At 39.2% G+C, this 19,393-nt stretch overlaps 1 protein-coding gene across 3 annotated transcripts in view; it reads left to right on the forward strand.

Moving 5' to 3' along the window:
* Positions 1-19,393, forward strand: part of phc2b (polyhomeotic homolog 2b (Drosophila)) — a 30,079-nt gene that overhangs the window by 7,811 nt on the left and 2,875 nt on the right. For 2 of the 3 annotated variants that reach the window (XM_034297980.2, XM_026921042.3), the window contains exons 2-10: positions 3,283-3,586; positions 6,211-6,369; positions 6,459-6,536; positions 6,687-6,848; positions 7,688-7,837; positions 9,047-9,329; positions 12,647-12,990; positions 13,476-13,641; positions 15,366-15,523. In XM_034297980.2, the coding sequence (XP_034153871.1) occupies positions 3,344-3,586; positions 6,211-6,369; positions 6,459-6,536; positions 6,687-6,848; positions 7,688-7,837; positions 9,047-9,329; positions 12,647-12,990; positions 13,476-13,641; positions 15,366-15,523 (1,743 nt within the window). In that variant the 5' untranslated portion in view covers positions 3,283-3,343. Of the gene's footprint in view, positions 1-3,100; positions 3,160-3,282; positions 3,587-6,210; positions 6,370-6,458; positions 6,537-6,686; positions 6,849-7,687; positions 7,838-9,046; positions 9,330-12,646; positions 12,991-13,475; positions 13,642-15,365; positions 15,524-19,393 lie in introns of all 3 variants that reach the window. The other variant, XM_034297989.2, reaches the window with a different exon arrangement.

Here is a 19,393-nt window from a genome sequence, read left to right on the forward strand (position 1 = left end):
GAAAATGTACAGTAAATTAATTATATTTTCAGTTAAACATTACTTATTTATTACTTTTGTGTGATTTCCTGTTAAATACATTTTCTCCTCATTATTGTTCATTATTGTTCATAAATCACACAAAGGTCTTCACAAGTAAAAACAGTACGAAATCTATAAATATTTTATTCATAATATTGAACTTTAATATTGACTTGCATAAATAAGTACTGCATGGCTGTTTGACTGTACTGTACATTTTCCAAGCATTATTGTTTTCCACCAAATAATTAAACATAATTACTGAATGGCCATTTGAATGAAAACAAAAGAGTGGTCTGTGACTTTTGCACAGAACTGTAAGTGCTCATAATATAACTACTTTTTTACTTGTTTCATAGTTAGGGTTAATATTTTTATTTATTTTGTGGCATAGTGGATATCATTGCTGCCTCATAGCTCCAGGGTCTCCAGTTCAGTCCTGAGCTCAGGTTACTGTCTGTGTGGAGTTTTGCATGTTCTCCCTGTGTCCATGTGGGTTTGCTTCACGTGCTCGGGTTTCCTCTCACCTCTCAAAAATATGCCAGTAGGTGAATTGGCTACACCCCTAGCTATGAATGAGTGTGCAGTTGTGTGCGTGATGGACTGGAGTCCCATCCAGGGTGTGTTCCCGCCTTATGCTCAGTATTCCCAGGATAGGCTCTAGAGCCACTGTGCCTCTAACCAGGATAATGCAGTTACTGAAGATTAATTCATCTTAAATTCATAGCAATTAATTTTTTATACCTAGTATGTAATAGGCAAGAATGTGGTAGGTATCTGACATGCAATAGAGATTTAATATTAAGTTTTAATAGGGAAATTTTGTAGGTAAATATGTAGGTAAATTATTAGTATTGTTTGATATGTATGAGATATTCAAGTATATAATAACTTATGTGAAACTATCTGTAGTAGTACTTGCCATAAGGCAATAATTACCCAGAAATTAATAGGTAATAGGCAATTATGTAGTACATACAAGAAATAGTTGGAGCATTCATTGCAAGTTGAAAATGTAAGTACATACAACGCAAAAGAATACCAGGTAAGTACTAACCTCAGAATTACTACCAAACTGATCCAGTAATTACATACATACCTCATGAAAAATAATAAGTAAGTACTTTCTTTACTCCACTGGTACTCTTCCTTCTGATTTGTAGATTTATTAGTAGGTCATTTATAACAATGTCGTAACAGGACTCTAAAATAAAGTGCATTTCGTGCATGATACTTAATTAATAACCATTCTCATCTTTGTGGTTTTCAGATCATAACCACAGACAGACAAATTTAATAGTTACATGAACTAGACACTACTGAAATGGGACTGAAAAATAAAGTGTAAACAGTAACTATTATATTGTCTCTTCTGGGTAAATATTGCGTTATGGCACCAAGCACCATTATAGAAACCTGATCATTTTTACACAAGTTACTATATCCAGTAAAGTTCTATTTGGTGTGTACCATACTTGTAATTACTGCAAACTTCCCTATTACGTACCAGTTACCTGCTACAAATTTTCCCATTAAATGCAAGCTACTTACCATACATTCCATACATACATACCTATAACATACTAGATATTTACCACATATTTACTTATTATTACTAGCTACTTCATACATACTCATACATACTTACCTATTAAGTACTAGTTACTTACCATTCTGTAAAATAATGTGCTACAGAATTATTACTTACTTTTTTCTTTTTAAATAATTATGTTGGCTTGACAAAGCCAACATTCTGTTCTGTTGTTTTTATTATTATTATTATTATTATTATTATTATTATTATTAATATTATTATTATTATGAGACCCAAAATTTCTAAAAGCTCCTCCTCCTAGAGCTTTCAAGCTACATGCACCAAACTCGCTACAAACTCGCACCTTCAGCCTGTTCTGACTTAGTGTGCTATGACTTTTCTAACTGATCAGAATTATGGTTTTCCTGTTACAGAAGCTCATATTGGCCAAAATTCCCATTGCCATTCCCTAGACCTTTCAAGCTACATTCACCAAACTCAGCACAGTTTTTCAAGCTGTTCTGACTTATCAAGCTGTATCTTTTATTAACTGATCAGATTTATGGTTTTCCCGTAGCGGAAGATCAAATATCCCAAAAACTCCTATTCACTTACATTGATGAAATGTTCGGAGCCTGGCACAGAATGTTCAAGATTTCAAACTCCAGCTGTCAAAACTCCCACACACCTGTGTGCACCTGGCCTGAAGCCCCTCTTCTCTCCCTCTCACTCTGTCAGTGTACCTGTAACAGAGACTCTCACTTCATCTATCAGTCTGTCTGTCAATGCCACACAATCTCCATCCATCTTCCTATCAATCTACCTGTATCACTCTCTCACTACTTCTGTCTTTCTACTGATAGCACATTCTCTCCATCTATCTACTTGGGTAACTCTCACTCTATCTGATTTTCTACTTGTATCACTCTATCTGTCATCTATCTTTCTACCAGTAAATGTCTGTCTGTGTTTCTGTCTGTCTGTCTGTCACCCTTTCTTTCTTTCTTTCTGTCTTTCAACTTCAAACTATCTTCAAGCTTATGAAACAGTTTCAAACTTACAGACTGGCTTTGTCAAGCCAACATCAAAGTCTGTCATGATGAAACTTCGCCTATCTAGTTAAAATATGTTGCATTAATTTTACTTAACCAAAGTGTTCAAGAAAATTCTTTGTAACCAAAGATTAAACGCATTTTTGGTTTAACACCACTCTACTTTTTCCAGTGTGGAATCCTGCCTCTACAGAAACAGTTACAGCTACAGAGAAAGATTGGGAAAACATGTTTTAGTAATTTCTCTGTACCACTGCTATTTGTTAAATCAGTGTGATTTGAAATGTGAGCTGTTTCTGGAAAGGATCATTCTTTGTTCAGTATAACAAAAAAGTCCCATCAGTGGTGATTAATTAACAGTACTTCTTGCAAGTAGACATACAGAGTAAACATACAGAGTTCTTTTACAAACACAAAACTGCGGTCAGTGAGTTCAACAATGAAAATCAAATACCGTTACAACTACTATCAGTTATCTTTTTTGTTTTCCTAGACTTCACTTGACAAATTGCCAAGTCACTTGCATTTGGATTTCATCGCATAACTGACTAGGTAACTTGTAAGTAATAAGTAATGTTGTAAATGTTAATGTAATAGTAGATAATAGATGCTTGTTATCTTTACATGTATTTATTCATTGTGACTTTCTTTTTCTCTCTCTATCTCTTTATTTAGCTTGCATAGACTGGGCCAGCGGGGCAGTCGTGGGTCAAAGCTGAGGCGTCAGGGTGGCACCATGGAGGGCGAGCAGGGTCCTCCTGCTTCCAGTGCCAGCATGGCAAGCACCTCCAGCTCCTCCAGTAACACTACAACTTCTACAACCAGCACCAGCAGCACGCCTAGCACCACCAACACCACCAACACCTCCACTGTCCCCAGCAGCAGCAATGCCAGCACAAGCAGCAGCACTAGCAGCAGCAGACAAACTGTTTCCCAGATATCAGTATACAGTGGGATACCCGACCGACAAACTGTACAGGTGAGACCGCACACACACACACACACACACACACACACACACACACACACACACACACAGCTGCAGTTCATTTACTGCTTCACAACTGAACATGCAGCCATTCATGTGACTGATACAGACTCCATAATATTATGCTTCTCATTTGAATAATAAATTGTAAAATGTCCAAACACACACTGAGAAATGTAACACTGAAACTCTGGCACCCATTCAAACCCTTACACACCTAATCACATTTGCAGCCTCAGCTTCACAAGTTCTCGTTCACACCTTTTTGAGTGTTGAAGTCATGTCAACAAGCCAATGAGCTCCGTTCATCAACTTGACTACGCTGCCTTCTACTGGACAACTCTGAGAACTGAATGTTGTATACAAAATGCCAAGATGTATGTGGTGTGAAAAGCTCAGCTGGACTACTCCATTATAATCACATTAAGCCTTTCACAGGCATTTGCTGAAGACTTTATCTGCTTACCATGCCCTCCTTTTTAGTCTGGATCAACCTTGACCTTTGACCTCACAGACAACCCATTCCCCTTAGTTTGAGAAAGAAATAGAATTTGCTGCCATAATCTGCCTTGAATTTGTTGCCCCATGATCATTATTTGATATAAACTGTAATGAAATATTATCAATGGCACAAATTCAAGAAAGGCAATGTCTATAAGTTTAGTACAGTAATATTTGATTTAATTAGTCAGTGTTTCATGTCAGCATTAAAACATTCTACAAAATGTTGTTCTGTAAAACATTTTGTCCTGCCCTCAGTCTTCATACATTCTATATTCAGTGTGTACATTAGCCATTGTGCATGCAGTGTGTACATTAGCCGTTCACAGTAGCATGTGTGGTGTTCAGGTTACGTTCCACCATGCTCCTACTGAGTGCAGGGGTCAGAGCCTCCTCTTGCTGTTGCTTAGCAACTGCACAGGACAGCCAGGTGGGTGGAGCCAAGAAGAGCCAGTCAGCGGCCTGAGGAGAAACTGAAATGAGCTGCAGGTCTCAGTCTGTGTGTTCCTGAGTGGTGAATGACAGTATCGTCTCAGGGAGTTTTTCCTTGCCATCGTCGCCTCTGGCTTGCTCATTAGGGATAAATTTATACATTTAAAATTTATATCTTGAATGTATTTATTTCTGTAAAGCTGCTTTGTGACTATCTGTTGTTAAAAGTGCTATACAAATAAAACTGAATTGAACTGAAGCATGAGAAAGCATGCCTCAGACACTGCTGCTGTTACCACTGGAGTAACTGCACTGGAGTTTTTAATGGTTGAAGGTTCTATATCAGAATTCCTTTGGCTGCTTGGCAAGTCCCGTTAGAGGTTATCTAAAGAAGGATATAGGAATTTTGGAGCATTTGAATTACTATACACTTTATTCATTTCCAAATTTTACACATTTTTATTGTTACAGACATTATTACAGTGTACAATTACTTTGTTACTGATTACTTGTAACAGATGTAACAGCAAGAATGTGACCTAACATCCAGCACTGTATTCTGTCTGCTTCTATGTACACCTTGGATTTGTCGAGTTGGTATTGTGACAGCCAGCTATAAGTATTCAACTAGCTTGTTTAATCAGAGTTATTATCATGCTAGCTAACATTTGAGAGGTTAAGAATAAAGTTGTTGTTAGGTAGCTTTAGCAAATGTTTTCACACATTCTTTGGCTTCTTGGTTTAAAAAAGGACACTAATTATTTTGTGATCTTTGTGATTTTGTAATCTCTTTTGAGCTTGAAATTGACTGCATTTAATTTAAAGCTTTTACCAGAACATTTAATTTGATTAGTAAAGAATTTGGGTACTTTTTCCACTTCTGATTACAGACTATATTAAAAGGTACTGGAATTTTGTTTAAAAAATATTATATATCAGCTCAAAAAATAATGTCCTTTTTATTACGATCAATTAATTCAGTCAAAATTAAAAGTCTTGTCCCAGAATGTCTCTTCTGGGAGAGTACATGACTTTACAGCACTGCTTTTTGTGCATATGTTCATGTAGTAGTTTAAAGAGCACATGCACAAGAACCATGGTGCAGATCAGGGATATGCTAGATTATTCTCAGTCCTGGTTCTGGAGTACCACCATCTTGCATTTTTGGTGTTTTCAATGCTCACAACTCACTGGATTGCACTCATCAGCTAATTAACATGATTAAACCGAAATGAATTAGAGGTAGATCAAGTTAGAGGATGAAAACACCAACATGTCCAGGATGGTGGTACTTCCAAAACCAGGACTGGATAACACTGAACTAGAAATATAGAAAGAGAACAAAATATATAGGGTGATCATCTTGTTTGTGATGGTTGTTTTCTGTAAAGCTTTGAATTTTCAGTTGTTCCTTTCTTGGTCAAAAGAGGGAGACAAACACAAAAAGAAGTCAGATTCAAAGGGTTGTGTTAAAAAAAAAAGAGAGAGAGAGAGAGAGATTTTAGTGTAGGCAGAGCTCTTTCTAGGTTTAGATGTTAAATTACAGAAAATTACACTCATTACAGGTCTGAACAGCAGTTTATCTTGTGATTTCTATGCAGTGAGCACTAACCAGTGGCAGTAGCATCTCTCTTCCTCCCTCTTACTTTCTGTGTGTGTGTGTGTGTGTGTGTGTGCTTTAGGTGATTCAGCAGGCCTTGCACAGGCAGCCGAGCACAGCGGCTCAGTACCTGCAACAGATGTATGCAGCTCAGCAGCAGCATCTTATGCTTCAGACAGCAGCACTACAGCAGCAGCACCTCAGCACAGCTCAGCTCCAGAGTCTGGCAGCCGTGCAGCAGGTGGGCTGGCATGCTAAAAGTGCTATTCACTAAGATTAAATAGTACAGCAATCATCCCTCATCATCTTACACCCTTTTCTCTCTCTTAGGCCAGTATAGCTGCTGGTAGGCAGAGCTCTACCCAGAACGGCACTTCATCCACCCAGAGTGGCTCCTCACAAACTACAGTGAGTCTGCACAGAGCAACACACATCAGTTGCCTGTGTGAAGCTGATCACAGTAGCAAAAGTGTCCTCCAAATTATCACAGATATTGTGTATGTATGAGTCTGCAGTACTGGATGTGTGACATAACACTGGCACTCTTTTTTCTTTCAGATTAATTTAACAACGTCTCCTGCCACAGCTCAGTTAATAAGCCGTGCCCAGAGTGTAAACTCCTCCCCTTCCGCAATCTCTCAGCAGGCGGTGCTGCTAGGCAACGCCTCAAGCCCCACCCTCACAGCCACCCAGGCGCAGATGTACCTGCGTGCCCAGATGGTGAACTAGCACATACTGTACCTGCAGTACAAATGCTAACAAATAATTACGTGGTCATAATATCTTACTTACTCTGTTAATGTTTAACCTTAGAATACTAACATTCTAGACCAGGTACTTATGCCAAGATTGAGCACAGATATCACCATCAAACTTTCAATATAAACAATATTTATTTAAAAACATTTATTTTAACATTACATTTATTTAAAAAAATATATATATATATATATTGCTATAAAAACTAAACCGTGAACTAGAGCTGACATGCTTATAATGCTAATCACATAATGAGCTGCTTTTAAATTAGTGCTGTGATTGTACATTAATCTGGAGGATATCATTATATTCAGGTCAAATGTCATGATGATATCATATATCATTATATTCAGGTTTGCTAACAGAATGACAGGCAAACAATAGTGCCACTGATGTATGTAACTCTGAAGAAAATTATGGTTTTATATTTTATTATTATTTTATTATCATTATTATTATTATTATTATCATTATTATTATATTTTTTATCTAATGTCCACGACAATAAATTAGTTTAAAAAAAGGGGGGGCAAATGAACCATTTGGTATGGAAAAAAAAAAAATCCAATCAGCTACTTTGAGCCACAATTGAGCTAATTGAGTTAATAAAAAAAAGCCTCAGTATTTTTGTGTGTAGTTATAATAATTATGTATTAATTATAATAATAATAATAATTAAAATAATTTATTATGAAGTCAATACTATTCTTATATTGCCCAGTCCTAGTAATGATTTACATTACTACAGTACATTACTTAATTAATGAAGGGGTTTTGTGTGTGTGTGTGTGTGTTTCTAGGCTCAGCAAAGTAATCTGGTGCATGTAGCTAGAAGTCTCGGCCGAGCTGTTCCTCTGTCCCCCCAGCTTATCCTCGCTCCTACAGCTACTGTGACTGCTCTCCAATCTGACGCCAGTGGAACAAGTAACACTCAGTCTGCGTCTGCACAGGTACACACACACAGACACACACACACACACACACACACACACACTTCTGTCACACTTTTTTCAAAAACAAAATACTAATTGTGTTGTACTTTCAGTTCCATATAACTTCACACAGTCATGTACTGTAAGTAAGGAATAAATCAAGACATGTTGTTATAGGAAAATAGTGAACACCAGGGTGGTATGATGCAGCCCAAAGGGACACTGAATCACTGTTACCACCCTGCAGTTGATTATTTTCCTATAACAGCATGTTCTGAAGTGTTTTGTTATACCACCATTATTATACCAATTATTACAATTGTTTATTCATTAAAAAATGACATATTCTTTGATTTTATTCATTCATTATTAGGTTCAATGTTGCAAAATGCCCACGAAACAGGATAGTTCCTGTCATCACTTATAAACAGCTGTAAACAGTCGTTCCCTCACCAGCCAGACCTTTTCTCTCTCCTGAAGTTGATAAGATATAAAATGCAGCTTGTCGTGTTACCAAGAAACAAAGATTTTCCCCATGTCTAAAAACTTAAAGTTACAGCTCCTCACTGAAAATGTCATTTTTAAATCTGTTTGTATGGAGCGTCCGCCTTGTAGGTCTCTGTGTAAGCTGTTACCATAGAAACAATCATGTATTAGAAGAAGTGCATAACTATAAACCTTGCAGCCAGAAATACTGTTAGAGCTGATGCTGTAAATTTTTGAGTAATTTACTGGCAGCAGGTTTGCCAGTAAAGTATTGTAATAATTACAGTAAACAACTGCCATCACTGAATTAACTCAGACTAAAAGAGTGCATTAAATCGGTGCAAGCTAGTTGAGCTAGTTGTGGTGGCTCAGTGGTTAAGGCTTACAGATCAGAAGGTCATGTATTCAAATGACCTTCTGTCACCAAACTGCCATGATTAGGTCCTTAAACTTCAGCTCATTGGTTTTCTGAATCAGTTGTAAGTCACTCTTTTATTACAAGCATCAGCCAAATGAGCAAATGTGCTGGATTTCTTGTTGTGTTATTTTTAGGTGTTATTTTATACTATGTAAGATATTACAGTATGTGTTTACTGTACATTTTACAGTACTTTACTGGCAACCCTGCTGCCTGTAAATTATTAAACAATAATTTTTTAATAATTATGTAGCAAATGGGTTATCGGTGTGCAACTCTAGTCCTGCAGTTAAAAGAAATCATTCTTCAAATGTGCTTCCCAGGTCCAGAATCTTGCCCTTCGCAGTCATCAGGGGGCGACATCCTCCTCTCAGTCCACTGGTCTGCAGGCCCTGAGCCTTAAACAGACTCCTGTCTCCATCCAGCCCACTCCACTCATCAAGACCCCTAGCCAGAGTGCCTCCAACTCAGGGACCATCACAGGGAAGGGTGGGCTCCCTGTGGTCACCACAGATGGAGGGAAGAAACCAGAGAGCGGAGAGACTGAGGCCAAGGCAGTGAACATGAGCCGCAGTGTGACATCTTCTCAGCCCCTTATCGCACCAAGTAAGAAGAATCTGAATGAGAAAAAACACTAAAAATATGAGCAAATATGATAAACAAGTGGTTCTTCTGATCTTTTTACTGGGGTCAGCACATGTGGCCTTGAGCTTTGAAAATTTCTAAAACAAAACGTGGAATCAGAAGGGCTAGTTCTGGCCAATTATGATTGTAAACCTGGTTAACAGCTGTATAGCTCTCGTGAAGTGATGTCTATATTTGTTCTCAGTCCCGTTGCAGAACCCACTCGTTGAGTATAAATGTTTATATCCCCACTGTGTGCCCCTTTTGTCTTATATGCCACCCAAACCTCTGTATAAACCTGACAAACACTTCACAGACTTAGTCACACTCACTTGTCAGCCCTTTCTGATTTTGAAATACTAGCCGATGCCTGTGCTAAAACTGTCAAAGATTCTGACTGCTTTGTTGTGCTGCTTTTGGTGTTGGTGACATGTTAAGGCTTGCCGCTTCCATTAAATGGTAGGGAGGCCCATCTCTAGTCTTCTAAGCACACCCACAAACGTTTTGTGACGTTGGTATTATTAGGTTTTGTCTGGGTTTAGAATGAATGAGAGATAGAACTGTGTGATGTTAAGATTGCTCACAAAATTCATAAGCATCTCATCTAAAACCTGGTTTGTACAATGTTCTCCCGGATCTGTTTGCTCTATTTGTATTCGCTGGCATTACATAGACAACGCTGGAAAGTGGATAAAAGATTTCATTCAATCATTCATTCATCTCCACCACTTTATTCTGGTCAGGGTCATGGTGGTAGGGTTGCAGTCACGACTGCCAATGTCAAGTCCAAGACGAGCCCAAGACCCAAGACTAGCCAAGGTCTAGCAAAACCAAGTCTTAGTGGGGTCAAGTCCAAATAAATGTAGGATCAGGTCAAGATCGAGACTGAAAACCATCAAATCCTTGCCAAGACTTTACTTAACTAGTTGGCATTGCACCAATGATTATGCTTTGGTTTCTAGAAAAAGGAATTACATCTTGTCAAACTATGTTCATGAGCAAAGAAAAGACAACACAAGCATTATTTTTACAAACTCTCGGTCAAGACCGAGACCATATTTAGTGAGACAAATACCCAAGACCGAGACAAATCAAGACCGAGACCATATTTAGTGAGACAAATACCCAAGACAGAGACAAATCAAGACCGAGACCATATTTAGTGAGACAAATACCCAAGACCGAGACAAGTCCCTGTACAAATGCCAACAAGTCCAAGACAAGTCCAGGTCAATACAGAAAACATCTAGAGACTGGCTTGAGTTTGAGATTTGACTCAAGTCCAACAGCCCTACGTGGTGAATCCAGAGGCTATGCTGGGAACCCTGGGCACAAGGCAGGAATATACCCTGGATGGGAGGCCAGTTCGTTGCAAAGGCACCATGCACACACATTCACACCTAGGGCCAATTTAGAATAATCACTTACCGGCATGTTTTTAGGAGGTGCGAGGAAACTGGAGAACCTGGAGGTAACCCACATGGATACAGAGAGAATATGTGAAACTCAGCACAGGTAGTAACCTGAGTCAAGATCGAACTGGGAACCCTGAAGCAATATTACTCACTGCTGCTGTTTGTCTGACTCTCTGTTTTTGAACACAGGCCAATGACAGGCATGTATTTTGAGTATTCTCTTACCCCAGTCATCTTCAGGATTTTTGTATAACAGCATCAATGATTCATTTCCTTTCGATGACTTTTCACCTAAAGTCCATAAAATGTTTACTAGAAACTCAGCTAATGACATAACTGCTTATATTTGCTCACTACAGCAAGGTAGGCTAACCGTATCATACTGTAATATGGTTGCAGTCTCTGTAGAGGTGATGTATCAGACACACCTTGAATGTTGGGTACAGGTGTAGTTGCTATGGCAGAAATGTCTACAGAGGAAACCTATATCAAGGGAATGTATGTTTATCTGGTTTATATGCTTGGTTGTGCACTGAGACAGGAGACTTTATTTCCCATTATCTTCTGAGCTTAAGCACTTGACTGCACTGAGTACTACTAAAAAAAATTATTTTAAAGTAATTTAAAGAAATTACTGTTTTTCATTTAACTGTCAAGATTTTAAAGGTACAAAGACAAATAAGTCATTGGTCATTAGCATAAAATTGCTCATGATATAAAATGTGTGTATATGTGTCGTGGCATTGGTAAAAAAAATTGTGGCCGGAAAGTCTGGGGTTTTCCAGGGCCGGGTTCAGCAATCTGGAGGGATTAACTCATCAACCCTATTTCTGTACGAGAAGGAGAGCAAGGGAGAAAGAGTGTGAGGAGAAAAGCGAAAGAGTGAGAGGGAGGGAGGGAGAGAAAAAAGTGGGAGGGGATGGTCATCTGGATTGAGTCATCTGAATCCTCTATCCCACGCCATCCAGGGGAGAGAGAAACTACATTCCTTCTCACATTTTCATTCCGTTTGTTATTACGAGAGGCTCAATGTGACCCATAGCTCTGCAACTTATATCCAACATTCAGTAGTAGATGTAGGGTGCCTCTGCTCCCGACACACACACACACACACACACACACACACACACACATAGGCTAACTATACAGCCTGTCAACACTGCAATGTCTCAGAATGACTCCTTGCAGCACAGTGTGTGCTGAAGGAGCCTGAAGTCGAGCTGAATTGACCACATAGTTAAACACAATTTCCAACAAGCTGTGCACCACACGACTATTAAAAGGACCAACAGTTCTGATTTGCATTGCATTTTTCTTGGATACAGTACACTCCAAATCAGAAGGAGATCAACTGCTTTCAGTAAAACATAATAGCACTATATATGGACAGCCGTTTTTATTATTACATTACAGCTTAGAAAAGTCATACAGGAGAGTAAAAAATGGATGGTTCATCTAGACTTTCAGGGGTGGATAAATCCTAAATTCATTAGCTAGCCCTCTGAGCAAGTGAAGCCACTAATGTGCTTGCCCATTTCCATGTTTTGGTTGCCCAGAAACCTTGACTCAGCTAATAAAGTATGGTGAGTTATGGTGGTTAGGATACGGACACAGACACATATATATCAAAATGTATATTTAAGTATTCATACCAAAATATTTGCTTTATGGTAGTCAGTAGTGAGTAAGGTTTTTTCATTCTCTGGTTGTTGAATGAACCAGAGTTACATGAAGGAGTGCATGAAAGTAAGGACTGCGTGAATGAATTGAGCCAATTTGAGACTATTTAATTTGCCAATTTCATTCAAGATTTCAAAGCTTTATTTGTCACATGTACAAGGTGCAGTGAAATGAGATACATTTGCATGTGTATGATCTCTCTAGCATATACCCAGATTCAACCCCAAGCCCTGATCAAGCAGCAACCACAACAGTTTGTCATTCAATCCCAAGCTCCACCCACTCCTCGAATACAGACCCAATTACTACAGACCGCCTCAATCCAGCCCCACCCACAGACTGCCGCGCTTGGCCTCCAGGGCTCCTCAGCTGGAGGACCTGTCCCCGTCCTACCTAAACCAGCAGCTCTCAGCCAGGGATCGGCTCCGAGCCAACAAGCCACCATCTTCCATTCCACAGTGAGCCAGCACTCAGGCCTGAGCCAGTCTAAAGCTCAGCCTGTCCAGCTTACAGCCATCAACCTGCAGATCCAGCCTGCACATAGCCAGGTATGCTACTAAACCACTCTCACTGACTGAGCATGCAGGCCTAATGCTTTGTCCAGAATGGCACACTAACCACTAATCTTCACATTAGTGCATTAAAATCACACTAAGAATGAACACAATTTATGATTTAACCATACAGTTTTGCAATTTATGAAAAGATTGTATGACAAATCAGTCACAAAAATAAATTGTTTGCCCACTAGAGATGTGTCCAAAACCACACATTATTTACAATATAAGTAGCACAGTGCATTGTGGGTATTGTGTACCCACAAGGTTACATCCTTTGTTACAGAGCATTAATTTCATGAGTGCACTTGAGGTTCCTGACTGTGCTTTCAGACATGACCATAAAAGCTGATTCCCAAATAAATATACTGAATGGCATGTGATTTTGTATACAATCTGAGCTTTATACCAATGAGGTAAGAGGCTTCTCCTGTTCTGTGCCTCTAACCCACTCATCTAATCTCGTCTTGTCTCAGGCCTCCAGACTTGCTCAGGACAGTAAGGATAAGCCCACGTCTCTGGTAATAAGAGAGATTTGCCAGCCTCTCGGTGCCCAGGTACCCACAGCTGCCCCGTCACAGGACACCAATCCTCCAGAGCCACCTAAAGCTGACACTGGGACTGCCACAGACCAAACTCAAGGTATCATGGTCTGAAACAGCTACAATATATATCAGTGATTCTTAACACTGGCTATGGAGTATCATGGCCATAACTGAGGATTTGAATCAGATGTGATAGGAGAAGGGAGAACAGTAAAAATGTAGAGGGGTTTTCAAGGATGAGGATTTATGTAATCAAGAGAGTCTTAAATTCTCCTGATACCAGTGGTACTGTAATCCAGTAGTGTCTTATAGTGTCTTAGTGACTAAGTGACTTAGGGACTGACTAAGCCTAAGTGTCTTAGTAAGGTGTTGGGCCACAGGTAGCTGCCAAAACAGCTTCAGTGCACCTTGTGATAGATTCTACAAGTCTGTGGAACTGTGCAGGAGGTAAGAACATCATTTTTCTAAAGGATGGTGTTTTATGATGGTGGTAGAGAGTGCTGTCTAACACAGTGGTCCAAACTTTTCTGTAGGTGTTCAGTTGGGTTGAGGTCTGGTGACTGTAAAGGCCACAGTATATGATTTACATCATTTTCATCAAAGCATTCAGTTATACGTGCTGTATATGAACCTACATACTCCATAAATTGTTTTCTCCTTTGCTGCTGCCATGTCTTTTCTCCATAAAGCCCTTTTAAACACACTTCAATAAACTCTGAACTACATTCAGTTGTGAAAATCAAACAGCCCTTTATTACCCTTATGCAGGTTGTAAAAACAGAACAGAACATGCAAAACTAAGGTCACGTTCTTATAAGCAGCATTTCACATATAAAATACTTAATATGGATTATAGATTAACTTTATAGCCAGCGATGAGACATTCAGTTCTGAATGTATTATAAACAACACAGCATGTAAGCGAAGCAAGCCATATGATTATTTCCTCAGAAAACGAAGTGGTGATTCATAGAAGGTTACAGCCACAGCTGCAGGAAAAAAATATATTATTCATTTCTGTTCCTCCCACACAAAAAAAACGGACTTCTTGCAGTGTGTGTGTATGTGTATGAAACAACTCCTTTGGGGGAGTTGAAGGGGCGGTGAGCTAGAGCAGGAGGGTGAGTTTCCCATGAAAGAGGAGGCAGGGTGTAGTTCTGTTCAGTGAGGCAGGGAACAGAGTGGAGAGGCTGCACGATTAGCAGCACTGGAAGATTTAGTGTGCAGTTTTTCCTCATAGACTCATGAGATGAGAGCACTTACACCCTTTCACACGGAACTGGACAGTGCTGCTGAAGCTAAGCAGGTTTTAGTCTACCTTGGTGAGCAATTTGCCTCATTACATACTGTTACATACCGGTTTAGTTGTTTGATGTTGGATATTTATTTCTAAAGCAGTGCAATAGTACTATCCTTTCATTGTTTGTGACTGTCTTAAATCAAATTCAGAATTGGTTTCAGGTAAGATCTCACTTAAAATGTAGTTGCTTACATATCACAGACTTAATCAGTACTTATTCAATAAACCAGTACTTATTCAGTACAGTTCTTATTGTCAAATCGTAGTTAATCTTCATTAGAGGCATTGTGCTTTAGACTTTAGCTCTCTGTAAGTCTGTAATAGTATTAAGTCATCCTGGTCATTCTGAAATGTTGGCTAAGTGATGCAGCTGTTTACTAAGTCTCTGAACTGAGTGGTAGTAAGTAAAGGTGACTGAATGTGTAGTGTAATTCTGATTAAGTTTAATGATTTGCTATATAGTTTTGCCTCTGATGCCATAACTGCCACGGAGATAAAAACACTTTGGTGTCTTTATGCAGGCGCAGTGGAGACCCCGAGCACAGCCACCATGACACCCCGAGGAGAAAGTGAACCGGCTAACGGTGAAAACAAACCACCTCAGGCCATCGTGAAGCCCCACGTGCTCACACATGTGATTGAAGGCTTTGTCATCCAAGAGGGAGCTGAACCATTTCCAGTGAGTACAAGCTACCGTTACACTGAGAGTTAAAAATCCGGCCAATCATAACAAGCAAGAATAGACAAACCTGGAACAAATTTCATGAAAAGTTCCCTACAGCATAGCCTGTAAGACCAACTGGTGACAGCATCAATTAAAGCCAGATCAGATCAGACCTATTCAGTCACAGGACAACAGAGCTGCTTTTTTGGGACATCCCTCCAAGTCAAACAAATGTGTAAAAGCCCAGTTCTGGCCCACGCTTACCACTTTCATCTGGCCCACACACCGCAGTGGAATGGCAACAATGAACTCAGCTGAATCTGGCAGCCAGAACACAGCCGGTCTCAACCTTGATGAGACCATATGTCTGGCATGATATAGAGGTCCTAAGACCATGTCCATGTTAATGAGGGTGCATTTAGAAAGGCATACTGTATATATTTATTTCCACACTGAAAGGTCAGTTTCGTCCATTAAAAACTCATCTTTTTGAAAACATGCTACAGGGATGGATCTGAGATGCTTTAAATCACCCTAGTCACTCTGAAGTGTAGGCTAAGTGATAGAGCTCTCTAGTAACACACTGTCTAATGAGACAGAGTCATTATTTTTTTTGTAAGACCAGGCCAAGTGGTGTAATGCCCAAGATGCTACACAGAGGGGCTTCATGACTACTTATCCACCTCATAAACTACTAGTGTGGATAAGGAAACCAGCACATCTGAAATAGAGGATGAGTTCATTTGAGTTGATTTGATAGCAGTTGTCAGTGCTGTCTGTTTCACTCTTCTTACAACAGAACTTGCATTCTTGTATGCAAGACTACTGCTGTACGATGGACACATGCATGCTCCATGTCTAATACAGAGTCTCTGTTTACTAGTTAACCTAGCTATATTTGCTTGTGCACGTCACTTCAAGCCACATAAAGTGCATAAATGACAGAAACTTTCTAGGCCAGGGTTTTGCGTATCAGTATTAGATATCAGATATCTGCATATCAGTATGAATGAAAAACTTTGTAACTTTAAAAAAAATCTGATACTTGGTTAAATGTTCAAAGGAGAAATTTATATAAACCTTAATGAACATTTTGGTGCACTGGTCACCTCAGCTGTTCTGTTGTATGTCTTTAAGAAAACATTGATCAATAGCATGGGCATTTCTCACCATCACTATGACTCTCTATATCCATCAATCCAGTGACAAAGAGTAGTTTATCCCCCTAAGTCCACCAACCAACCTAATTGGTTATTTATTTGTTTGTTTGTTTACTTATTTAAATTAGGGTTAATGACCTGTGACAGTACTTAGGTAAGCGAGTGGAGACAGTCATTGGAGCATTATAGGAAAGACTTTTTTTATTTTAAAAAATATTATGTAAAAATCTCAAAGAAAATCTCAAAATCTTTGTAGTCAACAGGGTTGCCAAATCTTCATGACAAATGCTACCCAACAGCAATAAAAAAGCATTCAATCTCAAAAAGCAGCTCAATACCAAAACACACAATATTCCCATCCTAACCCTAAGTGTTACTTTTAAAGTCCAGCGTTATGACTATAAGTTCAAAATGGATTAAAAAACGGTAAACTAATGGCAGAAGCCATGTTCTGAGTTACTCTATGTGAAGTTACAGAATCAAGTATGTGGACGGGGTGGGATAGATCACCTTATAATTAATTATTATATTTTGATAAATAATTAAATAATATAAAATATATTATTATAAATAATTATTATTATAATTAATGATTGGATGTGGAGAGGTGTTAGTTAGAAAGGTTATCTGTATGACCGGTGCAATACAGTACATTTTGGTGTAATACTGGTGCAATACAGTCCAACCGAAACCTGCCCAGTTAGAACCCCAGTTGAGCAGAAAACCATCCCAATTTGTCAACACTGCTGTCTCATACTTAATTTAATACTAGAATTCATAAAGGATGTGAGTGGTGAGTGTATCATGCTGCCCTCATGTGGTCTATTACTGTAAAATAAAAAAGCTGAGTGTCTTTATATACAGTAGGTATCATAGACATATAAATACATAGATGCCTCATTGGCCACTTTGGCCCATTGCTGCGATATGACAACGCGTCTGCCATATTGGACAAGGCAAGACTGCCCTATCAATAAATACAATGGGGGAGCTGTGGTTTTTCTGGATAAAAAGCACAATGACGTGTGCAGGAAGGTGCAAACAGGAGGTGATTACAGCGGTAAAACATTTATGTGATGATGATGATGACAATAATAATAATAATATCTATATTAATTGATAATAGCATATCCAGTCCACTTATGGCAAGTTGCCCAGACCAATATGGCGGCAATGTTGACGTATGTATTTATATGTCTATGGTAGGTATACTCACTGAACACTTCAAAAGAAACACCTGTACCAATGCTCAATCATGCAGTTATCCAATCAGCCAATCATGTGGCAGCAGCATAATGCATAAAATCATGCAGATACAGGTCAGTAGCATCAGTTAATGTTCACATGAAACCATGACTTTGACAATGGCATAGATAGGCTGGTTTGAGTATTTCAGAAACTGCTGATCTCCTATGATTTTCACACACAACCACCCTAGAGTTTACACTCAATGGTGTGAAAAACAAAAAACACCAAGTTAGCAGCAGTTCTGCAGGTGGAAATGCCTTTTTGATAAAGGAAGTCAGACTGGTCTAAGCTGAACAGGAAGGCTCCCTGAAAATGGACAGTAGAAGATTGGGAATACACTATATGGCCAAAAATTTGTGGACGCCTGACCATCACATCCATATGTGCTTTTTTTAAGATTAGATTAGATTCGACTTTATTGTCATTGTGCAGAGTACGAGTACAGAGCCAGTGAAATGCAGTTAGTTGCATAAGTACAAATAGCAATATCTCTCTCTCTCTCTCTCTTTCTCTCTCTCTCTCTCTCTCTCTCTCTCTCTATATATATATATATATATATATATATATATATATATATATATATATATATATGTAGGTATGTATGTATGTATGTATGTACATGTGCAAGGTATGAGGTAGAGAAAGTACATCCCATTCCAGCCGTAGCCACCCTTTACTGTTATAATAACCTCCACTAGATTTTGGAGCGTGGCTATGGGGATTGTTGGACAGGTACTGATGTCCAGTGAGGAGGTCTGGGGTGCAGTTGGTGCTCCAATGCATCACAAAGGTGTTCAGTGGGGTTGAGGTCAGGTCTCTGTGCAGGCGCTTGAGTTCTTCCACTCTAACCTTTGCACACCATGTTTTTATGGACCTCACTTTGTGCACATGGACATGCTGGAACATGTTTGGGCCTCTTAATTCCAGTGAATGGAAATTGTAATGCTACAGCATCCTATACAGTTGTCTGGTTCTAACTTTTGCGGGAACAGTTTGGGGAAGACACACATAAGGGTGAGACGATCAGGTGTGCACAAAATTCTGGCCATATAGTGTACATCTCCTGGTCTTTTTCCAATCTTCTCCAGTTTTGGTGAGCTTGTTCCCATTGTAGCCTCAGATGCCTGTATTTGGCTGACAGGAACACAATGTGGTCTTCTGCTGTTCTAGTCCATCCACCTCAAGGTTCAGCATGTTGTGCCTTCTAACATGATTTTCTGCTCAACACGGTTGTAAAGAGTGGTTATTTGAGTTACAGTAGCCTTCCTCTCAGCTTAAAAGAGTCTGGCCATTTTATTCGGACCTCTCTCATCAGCAAGGCATTTTTGCCCACAGAAGAACCACTCACTGGATATATTTTGTATTTTGCACCCTTCTGTATAAGTTGTATGGACTGTTATGCATGAGTGTATCAGCAGTTGCGGTAATAGTCAAAGCAGCTAGTCTGGCATCAACAACCACGATATGGTCAAAGTCA

This window comes from Pangasianodon hypophthalmus, chromosome 2, assembly GCF_027358585.1.
Source record: "Pangasianodon hypophthalmus isolate fPanHyp1 chromosome 2, fPanHyp1.pri, whole genome shotgun sequence".
Lineage (NCBI taxonomy): Eukaryota > Metazoa > Chordata > Actinopteri > Siluriformes > Pangasiidae > Pangasianodon > Pangasianodon hypophthalmus.